Here is a 12,467-nt window from a genome sequence, read left to right as displayed (position 1 = left end):
TGTTGTTACACTGTGGACCCTGAGCTTCGCAATTTCGTCTATCTGTATACTTGTAGATGGTTTTGATGACTATAAAGTTCACTTTGACGAATCTTTGTCAAATGTTTTCTACGCTGAGAATTTGCCTCTGACTTTTTGTCTGAATAATCGCAGGTACAAACACGTTCTAGTCTTTATCCTCTCTAAATCCAACTTGCATTACTTGCAGCTTATGGCTTTACTGTTTTAAATTACTGACTTGTTAAATATGCTTCTGTTTTGTAGATCCTTTGCCCAACGCCTATACATGTCAGAGCTCCCCTGCCACAACAGTTTCCCAGTGCTTTCAATGACCGAATGTCCCCCAACCAGCTGCTCAACGTTACGGTAAGAAACATTTCAAACATGAAACTGTGAGTAGAAGTCCGCCTAGCTGTCTCATGTATTCTTACATAGAGTGGTGTTGTCAATGTCTTGACTTTAGCTACACTCAGGTGGCAGCATTGGCACTCCAGCTACTGTTTAAAAAAACTAGTGAGGGGTTGAGCTGTCACCCATTGCATGACTGCACTTCGGTCCTAATTTGGGATCCTGAGGTAGTTAGTCGTGTGGTGGGTGCGGCTGTATCAGTGCAGGCTCCCAGCCTCCATCTCTCTGTCTGTCTGTCTCCCACTTACATTGCCATCATGTCTATTGAACGACTTAGCATTCTGAGCTTTGTGTGTTTGTGACTTCACTGATTCCGCTGTTGATAGAAAACATCCATGGACACTGGATACATTTTAATTGAAATTGAAGACTAATTTCTGTTTTTTGCAGTTTTCAAAATATTACTTTTTTAAGGGTAGTTTAAATACCATGTGGAAGTCCACAGTGGTAAAAAGAGTTTTAACCAAGTTGTCAGCGTTTTGAACACTTTACAATCACAACATAGTGGTGTCACAAGAATGAGACATAAACAGATAAAGGTTTGGGGCAGCCACCCGTATAATATGGTATCCTGGCTGCACAGTCGTTTTTATCAGATACACAGCACTAATGTGCATCCAACTGAGTCCAGAACGAGACTGAGGGAAAACGGCAGGCTTTTAAAGGGGAAGACAGGAAGTGAGGTCATAAGGATCGGGCACATGTTCTTCATTCATTGGATCGAGCCCGGACGTGACGTCAGAGGGGCCGGAGCTGGTAAGGTCTACTTCCATTGGCTCGGTCCCGGAAGTGACGTCAAGAGAGCCAGGTGGAGTCTCCCGGGAATGGTCTACAGGAAAGGGAGAAAAAGAGTCAGTGCACTCTGCCACATCCCGGCATGCCTCAGAACTGCCTTCACTCAAGCCCTTTAGCTGCCTGCCATGCGCACGTGTGTGAGAGTGGAAACGATAACCGTGTCAGTTTGTGGTAGACGATGATGGTGAAAAAGTATTTGATGCAAAATGAAGTCGTTTTACCGGTTCTGATAAAATTGCACCTACAAAAGCATCGTAAAGACACTTGCAGCATTTTCATCCAAAATGTTTAGAGTCTGTACTTGGCAGTGATGAAATGCCTTGTATGTTATATGTTGTGTGATCTCAATTAACTTTTAGCATTTATATTAGTTTAATTAAAAATAAAGAAGTTGGACTTGGTGGTACCGTACATCAAGGAGTCAGAGTTGAAGGTTCTGAGTGTCATGTTTTAGTTAGGATTCCTCCACTGACTGGGGTTCAAATTTTTGTTTTATGTCTGTTTTTGATTCTTTTATTTATGTTAATACTACTATTGATGATTATGTGCATTATTTGTTTTTGATTTTGTTTATTTAAATTGTATTTTTCTTGCACGTTTTTAATTGTGTTATTATTTCATTTGTTTCTTTACATTTTATTTATCTGTGTCTAAGCCTGTGTTATGTTTTCCGTGTTTTTGTTTGGCGCTGCCACAGGAGGCGAGGCCATCTGCTAATCACTACCGGGAACTGCCGTATAAATCCAGAGGGTCTCCCACAGTTCCTGGTGGTTCATTTCAAATGTGTCTGGGAGTTTTGAACTTTCTTGTGTTTTGCAGTGCTTATTGTGAATACAGATTTTATTTTTTTTCTCTTTTTTGACTTTGCCTTTGGATTGTGTTTTTTGAGACATTACTCGCCATGGATTGCCCTGCTGGCTACTCATTTTTGCCTTTTGTGTTCTAAGTGAGACAGACCATTTTTGTGATACTAAAAACTCCTGTCTCTTTCCTAATTACTAGCCAGGTTTTAATGTTAATATCGCCCTCTAGTGGGCATTTACTGGAAGTGCTTTTGAAATCTATGGGGACTTGTGTGCTTTAGGACTCCTAGTCCACCTCACTGAGCTTAATGTGTTCATCCAGCCAAGGCTTCCTGTATCAGCACATAAGATGTGTCGCCGTGTTTTGAATCGCCACAGCACAGGGGTTGTCGGCGTCGGTCCTGGGGGACTCCCTGTCGCTGCAGGTTTTTGTTCCAACCAGCTTCTTTTTTTAATTGAACTCCTGGGCTAATTAAGTGATGTGTTATTTCCCAAGTTCTGTGTTTAGGGAACAATATAGAAATTAGAAAACTAAGTTAGCTAAAAAAAAATATATCAAGATGTACCAAGCAGTTATATAGGAATGATGTATTTTTTTTTCTTTTTAACAGTATTTTCATCTTGATTTTTATTCTACTTTTCCAGGTGTTCTAATTGTTTAATTAATCCATTATTTACTAATTAGTGGGTTGCAAGCCTTTGATTATTCAGTGTTGTTTGCCAGCGTGTCTGCTCTGCTCGTTTTAAGTTGTCATTATTAAGATACAATGAAGGGGGAAAAACTGCAAAGAGAAAGGGCAAAGTATAATGAAATCAAGAAAAGAAATCTCTAGCAAATGCAGAAATATTTATAAATGTCTTATAAATGTAAAAATCATGCTGCTATGCTTTTCTGAATGTCGAATAAAAGAGAGAGAAAAAAAAAACGGCTAATTAAATAAGCTCCGTGTTATCGCATGTTGTCACTGATTAGGAATCTGGTTGGAACAAAAACCTGCAGCCACAGGGGGTCCCCAGGACCGAGTTTGACCATAGCAGCTTGGTGACAAGTGCCAGTACTCCAGCCAGAAGTGAGTTTCAGCAGTCCAGATGTGATGAGACCAGTGCCTGGACCAGACATTGTTCTGCATAGTCTGTCAGATATGATCTGGTCTTACTGATGTTGTACAGAAGGAACCTTCAAAAGTGAGACTGTTGGAACATGACCAGTTACCCTTCACACTGACCATCAATCACCACTCCAAGGCTGCATATTGACTTGGCGGGTGTTACTGTTAATGAGCTGAGGCGGGCAGGTACAACTTTGCCAGGTTGAGCTGAAGATGATGCTCCTACATCTAGGCTGAGATTTCGGTGACACATGCAGAGATTCCAGCTGATGGAATATCCCCTAGGGGACATCATGCTGGTCATCTTTGAGAATGAACCTCAAGTTAAGAGATTGCTCACAAGTAAAGGAAATTTTTATGTTAATGAGCAACTTGGTTTTCACTTTTGGTTTTGACTTTCTTTTGAGTATCCTCTTGCTTTGTAAGATACCCATGACTGAATTCAGATATTTCAGTAGCGCTCCCAGCCTGACTCTTAGTATTCTCTGTTCACATGCTTTGAAAGTTTTCTCTGCCTCCCTCACACTTAACCACAACCATTATGATGCTTCTCATAGAAAGACTGATCTAATCAATACTCCGAGTTGAAGTCCCATATAGTAGGACTTGCTGCCTTGGTCTTCATTTAACCATTTGATTTGCAGCCAGACAACCACAAGTGAGACCCTTATAATATGAGCCAGTGCTGTCTACTCATGAAGAGCACTGCGCTTGTTTTCCGATTCCTTCTATGTCTTTAATTGCCTCTTATTTAAGTCCAACACAGAAAGAGTTGCTTAAGAATGTCTTTTTGTTTTTGTCAAGTTAAAAGTACTGACAGAGCAGACGTATTAGTGTGGCAGAATTGGAAAAGTGGTGCATATGTCACTGCCTACCTTTTATGTCACAGGATCAAAGAGATCAGCACACCTTTCATGTTGTCCTGGTTGCACAGGAGGCTGTGAGATTCATTTGTGAAGCAGTTTTTCTATTTACTCTTATTTCAAAATAGGTAAATGGTGCTTAAAAAGATTCAGTTTGGGATTGCAGGTATACGGTGTGGCTATTAAATAACGAGGCTGGGCTTCAGTGGATTAAACAACATTATGCAATCTGAGGAAAAGCATCAATAGGCCCGGCTAGTTTCAGTCATGTCGTATTATTATTTTGCTGCCACGCACTGTTTGAAATGAATGTGTTTTTCTTGTATGTCAAAAAGAAAAAAGAAAATAGAAGAACAATTTGAAATTTTGGGTAAAATTGAGCAAAACACCCACTGAATTGTTTTGGATGCTGTCTGAAGACATGTCACGTGCATGTGCGTTCAAATGCCACAAAAGACATTTGTGGAAGTTGAGAGGATGTCAAAGAAGATGAACATCCTGGATGTCCATGCACGTCAAAATCCGGCCAGAATGTGTTTTTTTTTTTTTGTTTTTTTTTAAAAAAAGTCGAATTTATTCAAAATGATCAATAACTCCACATCAGTATGGCTGCAGAAATGGTACACATTGGTAAACAGATGGTTAACGCAGATTTTGCATGACAGTCTAAACATGACAAAAGTTTGTGCCAAAGTTGTCCTTCAGCTTTTCACCTCTGACCAAAAAATAAATCTCAAGGAAACTTATGTCAACATTTTGGGATAAACTTGAGCAGACCCGAACTATATATACACATATACACTCACCTAAAGGATTATTAGGACCACCATACTAATCCGGTGTTTGACCCCCTTTCGCCTTCAGAACTGCCTTAATTCTACGTGGCATTGATTCAACAAGGTGCTGAAAGCATTCTTTACAAATGTTGGCCCATATTGATAGGATAGCATCTTGCAGTTGATGGAGATTTGTGGGATGCACATCCAGGGCACGAAGCTCCCATTCCACCACATCCCAAAGATGCTCTATTGGGTTGAGATCTGGTGACTGTGGGGGCCATTTTAGTACAGTGAACTCATTGTCATGTTCAAGTAACCAATTTGAAATGATTCGAGCTTTGTGACATGGTGCATTATCCTGCTGGAAGTAGCCATCAGAGGATGGGTACATGGTGGTCATGAAGGGATAGACATGGTCAGAAACAATGCTCAGGTAGCCCGTGGCATTTAAACAATGCCCGATTGGCACTAAGGGGCCTAAAGTGTGCCAAGAAAACATCCCCCACACCATTACACCACCACCACCAGCCTGCACAGTGGTAACAAGGCATGATGGATCCATGTTCTCATTCTGTTTACGCCAAATTCTGACTACCATTTGAATGTCTCAACAGAAATTGGGACTCATCAGACCAGGCAACATTTTTCCAGTCTTCAACTGTCCAATTTTGGTGAGCTCGTGCAAATTGTAGCCTCTTTTTCCTATTTGTAGTGGAGATGAGTGGTACCCGGTGGGGTCTTCAGCTGTTGTAGCCCTTCGCCTCAAGGTTGTGCGTGTTGTGGCTTCACAAATGCTTTGCTGCATACCTCGGTTGTAACGAGTGGTTATTTCAGTCAAAGTTGCTCTTCTATCAACTTGAACCAGTCGGCCCATTCATTCTCCTCTGACCTCTAGCATCAACAAGGCATTTTCGCCCACAGTACTGCCACATACTGGATGTTTTTCCCTTTTCACACCATTCTTTGTAAACCCTAGCAATGGTTGTGCGTGAAAATCCCAGTAACTGAGCAGATTGTGAAATACTCAGACCGGCCCGTCTGGCACCAACAACCATGCCACGCTCCAAATTGCTTAAATCACCTTTCTTTGCTATTCTGACATTCAGTTTGGAGTTCAGGAGATTGTCTTGACCAGGACCACACCCCTAAATGCATTGAAGCAACTGCCATGTGATTGGTTGATTAGATAATTGCATTAATGAGAAATTGAACAGATGTTCCTAATAATCCTTTAGGTGAGTGTGTGTGTATGTATATATATATATATATATATATATATATATATATATATATATATATATATATATATATATATATATATATATATATATATATATATGTATATATATATGTGTATATATGTATATATATATATATATATATATGTGTATATATGTATATATATATGTGTATATATGTATATATACATATATATATATGTGTATATATGTATATATATATGTGTATATGTGTGTATATATATATATATATGTGTATATGTGTATATATATATATATATATATATATATATATATATGTGTATATGTGTATATATATATGTATATATGTATATATATATATATATATATATATATATATATATATATATATATATATATATAGTTATTGCTTGCAATGAGACTTGGGATATTCCAGTACGATCCTGAGATGAAGTGAGAGTCAGTACACTGGAAAACACCGTTGTTGTTAGCAAGGATGAAGAAAGCACAAAAAGGCAAGGACCTGTTGATTGTCGTCTTTGGCATTAAGGGCATAATTTTGGAAGAGCGAGTTCCAGGTGGTGCAACAGGAGGTAGGCTTCAGTTGTGGGAAAACGGTTTCATCCTTCGTCAGGACAAATGATCCATAAGAAATGTTAGAAATTTGGCAAACGAGAGGAGATCATTCAGTCCATCAAGCCTGTTTGTTTAGCCCAGTATCTCATTCTGATTTTTCTTCAAGGTTTTCAAGGTCTCGGTCCACTTTGCATTGTCACTGAAGAGGTTTTTGGGCGAGAAACCCACTGCAGGACGTGAACCCCCGCAGCCCCCTACTCAGCAGACTGAGCTCAGCGCATTTTTTTTTTTTTCCCTAAAGGGGACCCCATTTTGAGTGATTTACTGAGGCGAACTGTCGGAAGGTAATTTACAACACTGCTTTGATCAGTGGAAGACCAGAATGCAGCGGTGTGTAGATACATGCGGGATATATATTGAAAGAGAAGTTAATTGAAATGTACGTCATCTTCAATAAAATTAAGTCACAGCACCAATCTTGTGATTTAATAGCTGTACCTCATGTAGGTTGTGTGTTCATGCAGGGCTATTATAAAGCAGTGCAACATGGACGTGCAAGTAGTCAATTTACTCTCTCGTGATCATTTTTTGTTTTCCACTACATGCCAGTGCTGTAAGATGGACTATTGAGTGGGAAGAATTTATATTAATTGTTGTATAATAAAACTTTACCTGTTAGCACGGATTTATTTTTTTTTAGTATTTTAACTATTCCTTCTTTTCTACCTCCAGAATTCCCCCTTGTGTGCCCATCCTTTCTCATCTAATGTTCCTCCTGTCCTGAGCCAACTTCACCGTGCACAAATGATTGGAGCTGCACAGGTACTGACTTAAACAAATAAACTTGGGGTCTTGGTTACTAGTGGTGTGCGTAGTTTGCACAATTTTTGCCCACCCCAAAATTTGCAGTTGGGCTTTTAAAGAGTCCACTGTATCCTGGGTTGTTGCTTTCATACAATTGAAGGGGAAAGCTGACTTTGGTCACTTTATAAGGTTGATGGGGTTGGGTCAGGCGGGGAAATGTGCATCAAACTTTTGTGAATGTGATTGTCAGACACCTGCTTCATAATAGTCACATGTTTCAGGACTTCACTACACTCGCACCTTATTGGAATACATAAAGTTTTCACTTTTGAGTTCACAATAATCCCTAACTCTGTAACAGGATTATTTTGAGTAATGCCAAGTTGGATTTCATTGCTTAGTGACCAGTCTGGTGTAACTTAATTCAGAATTGTATTACATGACATCTGCAATTCTCCAGCTGGGACCCTTGGAGATTCTTTGGCCACTGGATGGAGCAGAACTCTTTAAAAATAAACTGCAACAAAACTGAACTCCTGCAAATTGGGACTAAAATGCAACTTAATAAAATGAGCTCCGTCCCAGTCCATCTTGGCGGTGATCTCATCAGACCTGCCTCTACTGCAAAGAATCTTGGTGTCGTTTTTCATTCCTCCCTCTCTTATTCCGCCCACATAAATCACATTAAGAAACTTTCTTACTTTCACCTCCGTAACATATCCTGTGTTCGCTCCTTCCTCTCCTTTTCTAATGCTGAGAAACTTGTCCCTGCTTTTATCTCATCCCGCATCGATTATTGTAACTCGCTGCTGGCAGGTGCCCCTTCTAATCTTCTATCACAGCTCCAGCTTATTCAAAACTCAGCTGCAGGAGTCCTCACTCGAACAAGCAGCAGCGAGCACATAACACCCATCCTGCTCCGTCTTCACTGGCTCCCTGTGTCTTACAGAATCGAATATAAAATCCTACTAATAACCTTGCGCCAAACTACATCAGCGACCTTCTCCATCACTATGTGCCCGCCCGCTCACTAAGGTCCTCTGATTCTGGCCATCTTCTTGTGCCCCACACTAATCTACACTCCATGGGTGACAGCAGGGCCTTCAGCTGTATAGCGCCCAGCCCAGACTCTGGAATGATCTACCAAAATTACTCAGATCAGCTGACTCCATGAATTCTTTTAAAAAAACAACTCAATACTCATCTGTTCAGGAAGGCGTTTAGCTCTACTTGACTTTATTACCCTTCTCTCAGTTTAACTCTCTGTCAAGATGCTCATGTCACCTGTATGTTTGTGATAGACCATCAATTCTGTTATCTGTTAGGCTTTCTCTGAATTCACTGTTGTAATCTTCTTTATTCATTTATTTGCTTTGTACTATGCTATATACTGTATACCCTGCTGTACTTTCTTATATTATGTAAGTGCCTTGAGCATGGGAAAGGCACTATATAAATAAAATGTTGTATTATTATTATTATTATTACTCGAACCATCCACGTTACTGTGACAGAAGTGAAGTCTTCACTGCTCTCTCCTTTTTTTAAGCTAAATTTCAGTGATTTGTTTTTTCTCTCTTTCTTTGTACTAACAGCCTGGTCATATGTCACCTAGTCATTTTGCCCGTGTCTCCAGACTGGCTGGAAACCCTCTGACTGCTGTTAACCCCAAGCTGCTACAAGGTCGGATGGGACAAATGATGTCACCGGTTGGCGGCGGTGGAGGTTTTCGTCCATTTTTTAGTCCTGCACCTCCACATCCTCCCCAGTGCCCTCCTGGGCACCTCCATAACCTCCATTCCCAACAGAGCATGTTCCGACCTGACACTACACACCTGCACCCCCAGCACCGCAGGCTTCTTCATCAGAGGCAGCAGCAGCAGTCCAGAAGGTGAGAGCCAGAGTTGAGAATGTCTTGCAGCTGGCATTACTTTGATTTAGACTTTTCTTTTTTTGCCCAGATTTTCATGCTCATTGTTTATTTCAGCCTTCTAGTGTTAAGTCAGTAATCTGATTAAAGTTGTTAGCCCCAAAAACTGGGAAGTGTGGCTCTTGGCTTAAGCCAAAGCTTAGTAAGTTAAGATGTGAACATGTCTTTGAAGCACTGCTCCCTTTTTATTTCTGAGGACCATCCTCAGGCTGCAGTACGTGCCTTTTCGTCGTTTACCAAGTATTTAGTGTACTCTAGAAGGTGGATATTTTGTCAGCTAAATATCCCCTGTTTTGTCAGTGTAGTCGGTGACGTTGGGTAACAGAGGTGATTGGCTTTTTTTAACGTTCTTTTCATGGGTAAAATGTGGAATTGTATCAAAAGACATGGGTTTGTACTTTGCTCTGGCACTCTTTTGGCTAGGCTGGCCTGTTAGACCATTGCCTTCTAACATTCCTGACCACCTTCCTTAAAAGAATATGTAAAATTCCTACTTGCAGTTATCAAAATTTTTATCATTTTTTTCAGTAAATAGTTTTTTTTTTTATGTGGCGTAGTGCATAGCTGCCTAACAGATCCCATGACCAAGATTTACATCATGGGCCCAGGGCATTCATTATATGTAAGGAGTCTGAATATTCGTGTGTCTGCATTTTTTCTTTCTTTCTGGGTACACCAGTGTGAGTGTACAGGTGCTGGTCATAAAATTAGAATATCATGACAAAGTTGATTTATTTCAGTAATTCCATTCAAAAAGTGAAACTTGTATATTAGATTCATTCATTACACACGGACTGATGTATTTCAAATGTTTATTTCTTTTAATTTTGATGATTATAACTGACAACTAATGAAAGTCCCAAATTCAGTATCTCGGAAAATTAGAATATTGTGAAAAGGTTCAATATTGAAGACACCTGGTGCCACACTCTAATCAGCTAATTAACTCAAAAGCCTTTAAATGGTCTCTCAGTCTAGTTCTGTAGGCTACACAATCATGGGGAAGACTGCTGACTTGACAGTTGTCCAAAAGACGACCATTGACACCTTGCACAAGGAGGGCAAGACACAAAAGGTCATTGCTAAAGAGGCTGGCTGTTCACAGAGCTCTGTGTCCAAGCACATTAATAGAGAGGTGAAGGGAAGGACAAGATGTGGTAGAAAAAAGTGTACAAGCAATAGGGATAACCGCACCCTGGAGAGGATTGTGAAACAAAACTGTGGGGGAGATTCACAAAGAGTGGACTGCAGCTGGAGTCAGTGCTTCAAGAACCACCACACACAGACGTATGCAAGACATGGGTTCAGCTGTCGATTCCTTGTGTCAAGCCACTCTTGAACAAGAGACCGCGTCAGAAGCGTCTCACCTGGGCTAAAGACAAAACTGCTGCTGAGTGGTCCAAAGTTATGTTCTCTGATGAAAGTAAATTTTGCATTTCCTTTGGAAATCAAGGTCCCAGAGTCTGGAGGAAGAGAGGAGAGGCACAGAATCCACGTTGCTTGAGGTCCAGTGTAAAGTTTCCACAGTCAGTGATGGTTTGGGGTGCCATGTCATCTGCTGGTGTTGGTCCATTGTGTTTTCTGAGGTCCAAGGTCAACGCAGCCATCTACCAGGAAGTTTTAGAGCACTTCATGCTTCCTGCTGCTGACGAACTTTATGGAGATGCAGATTTCATTTTCCAACAGGACCTGGCACCTGCACAAAGTGCCAAAGCTACCAGTACCTGGTTTAAGGACCATGGTATCCCTGTTCTTGATTGGCCAGTAAACTTGCCTGACCTTAACCCCATAGAAAATCTATTGTGAAGAGGAAGATGCAATACGCCAGACCCAACAATTCAGAAGAGCTGAAGGCCACTATCAGAGCAACATGGGCTCTCATAACACCTGAGCAGTGCCACAGACTGATCGACTCCATGCCACGCCGCATTGCTGCAGTAATCCAGGCCAAAGGAGCCCCAACTAAATATTGAGTGCTGTACATGCTCATACTTTTCATGTTCATACCTTTCAGTTGGCCAACATTTCTAAAAATCCTTTTTGCATTGGTCTTAATTGATATTCTAATTTTCCGAGATACTGAATTTGGGACTTTCATTAGTTGTCAGTTATAATCATCAAAATTAAAAGAAATAAACATTTGAAATACATCAGTCTGTGTGTAATGAATGAATCTAATATACAAGTTTCACTTTTTGAATGGAATTACTGAAACAAATCAACTTTGTCATGATATTCTAATTTTATGACCGGCACCTGTATGTGGATGTCCTGTCCTATCAAGTGCTGCTTCCTGCCTTGCAATGGATGATCCTGAGAGAGTCTCTGGTCTGTTCTCGGCACCAGATTTGAGTTATAGATGTTTGAAACTCTATAATATAATTATTTTATTTATTATTATTATTAACATTCATTTTATTATTATTATTGCTTTTTATATAATTATGCTATTCCTAGTAGCTTGCAACATAGAATATCCTTGACTTGGGGAAACTGATTTGATAATGCAAGCTTCAGCAAGTGCCAGGGCTTAAAAAATCTGTTTGCTTTTATTTAATTGTGAATTTTTTTCAAGGATATAATTAATCCTCTTTGGTGGTGCCTTATCAGAGAAGGTAATGGTTGTGTCTGCCTACTTCTTTGGTTTTTAATTGCTTTTACTGTGTGTCAGTCAGCAGCGCAGAGGACAGAATGGGACATGTGACCGTACCCATCGGCATGGCACATCTCAGGACAGGTGTAAAAGAGATCCGTACAGCAACTTGATGACATCCCGGGAGAAGGAGTGGGTGTGCCGAATTCAGATGATGCAGCTCCAGAGTACTGATCCTTATCTCGATGACTACTACTACCAGGTATGTAAAGATGTGGGCAGCTCTTATTATAAGCTTAAATGAGATTAACACTGCTATAAGCTATTGTCCCCTGCTGTGTGAATTCTTTCTGTGGAGTAGCAGAGAACTTGAAAATGAATCTAAAACATTATGTTAACAGACCCAACAGGTAATTGCTTTGTACTTGAGATGTCACAAGATCCGATACTTTGGTACCAAGTCACTTTCAAAATTCCAAAAATGTAATGATACAAGCTTTTTTTTTTTTTTTTAGTATCAGTAATACCAAGTAGAAAGCACACATGCATGACTGCAAGCAGACCAGTTGCTCCAACCGTCACATAGG

At 40.2% G+C, this 12,467-nt stretch overlaps 1 protein-coding gene across 4 annotated transcripts in view; it reads left to right on the top strand.

The window, feature by feature from the left end:
- patl1 (PAT1 homolog 1, processing body mRNA decay factor) overlaps positions 1-12,467 on the top strand; it is a 75,052-nt gene that overhangs the window by 35,131 nt on the left and 27,454 nt on the right. For all 4 annotated transcript variants that reach the window (XM_039767344.1, XM_039767343.1, XM_039767342.1 and 1 more), the window contains 4 exons: positions 265-366; positions 7,286-7,375; positions 8,953-9,248; positions 11,959-12,142. In XM_039767344.1, coding sequence (XP_039623278.1) covers positions 265-366; positions 7,286-7,375; positions 8,953-9,248; positions 11,959-12,142 — 672 coding nt within the window. The remainder of the gene's footprint in view (positions 1-264; positions 367-7,285; positions 7,376-8,952; positions 9,249-11,958; positions 12,143-12,467) is intronic.

This window comes from Polypterus senegalus, chromosome 10, assembly GCF_016835505.1.
Source record: "Polypterus senegalus isolate Bchr_013 chromosome 10, ASM1683550v1, whole genome shotgun sequence".
Lineage (NCBI taxonomy): Eukaryota > Metazoa > Chordata > Cladistia > Polypteriformes > Polypteridae > Polypterus > Polypterus senegalus.
This window is presented reverse-complemented; position numbering and strand designations above follow the sequence as displayed.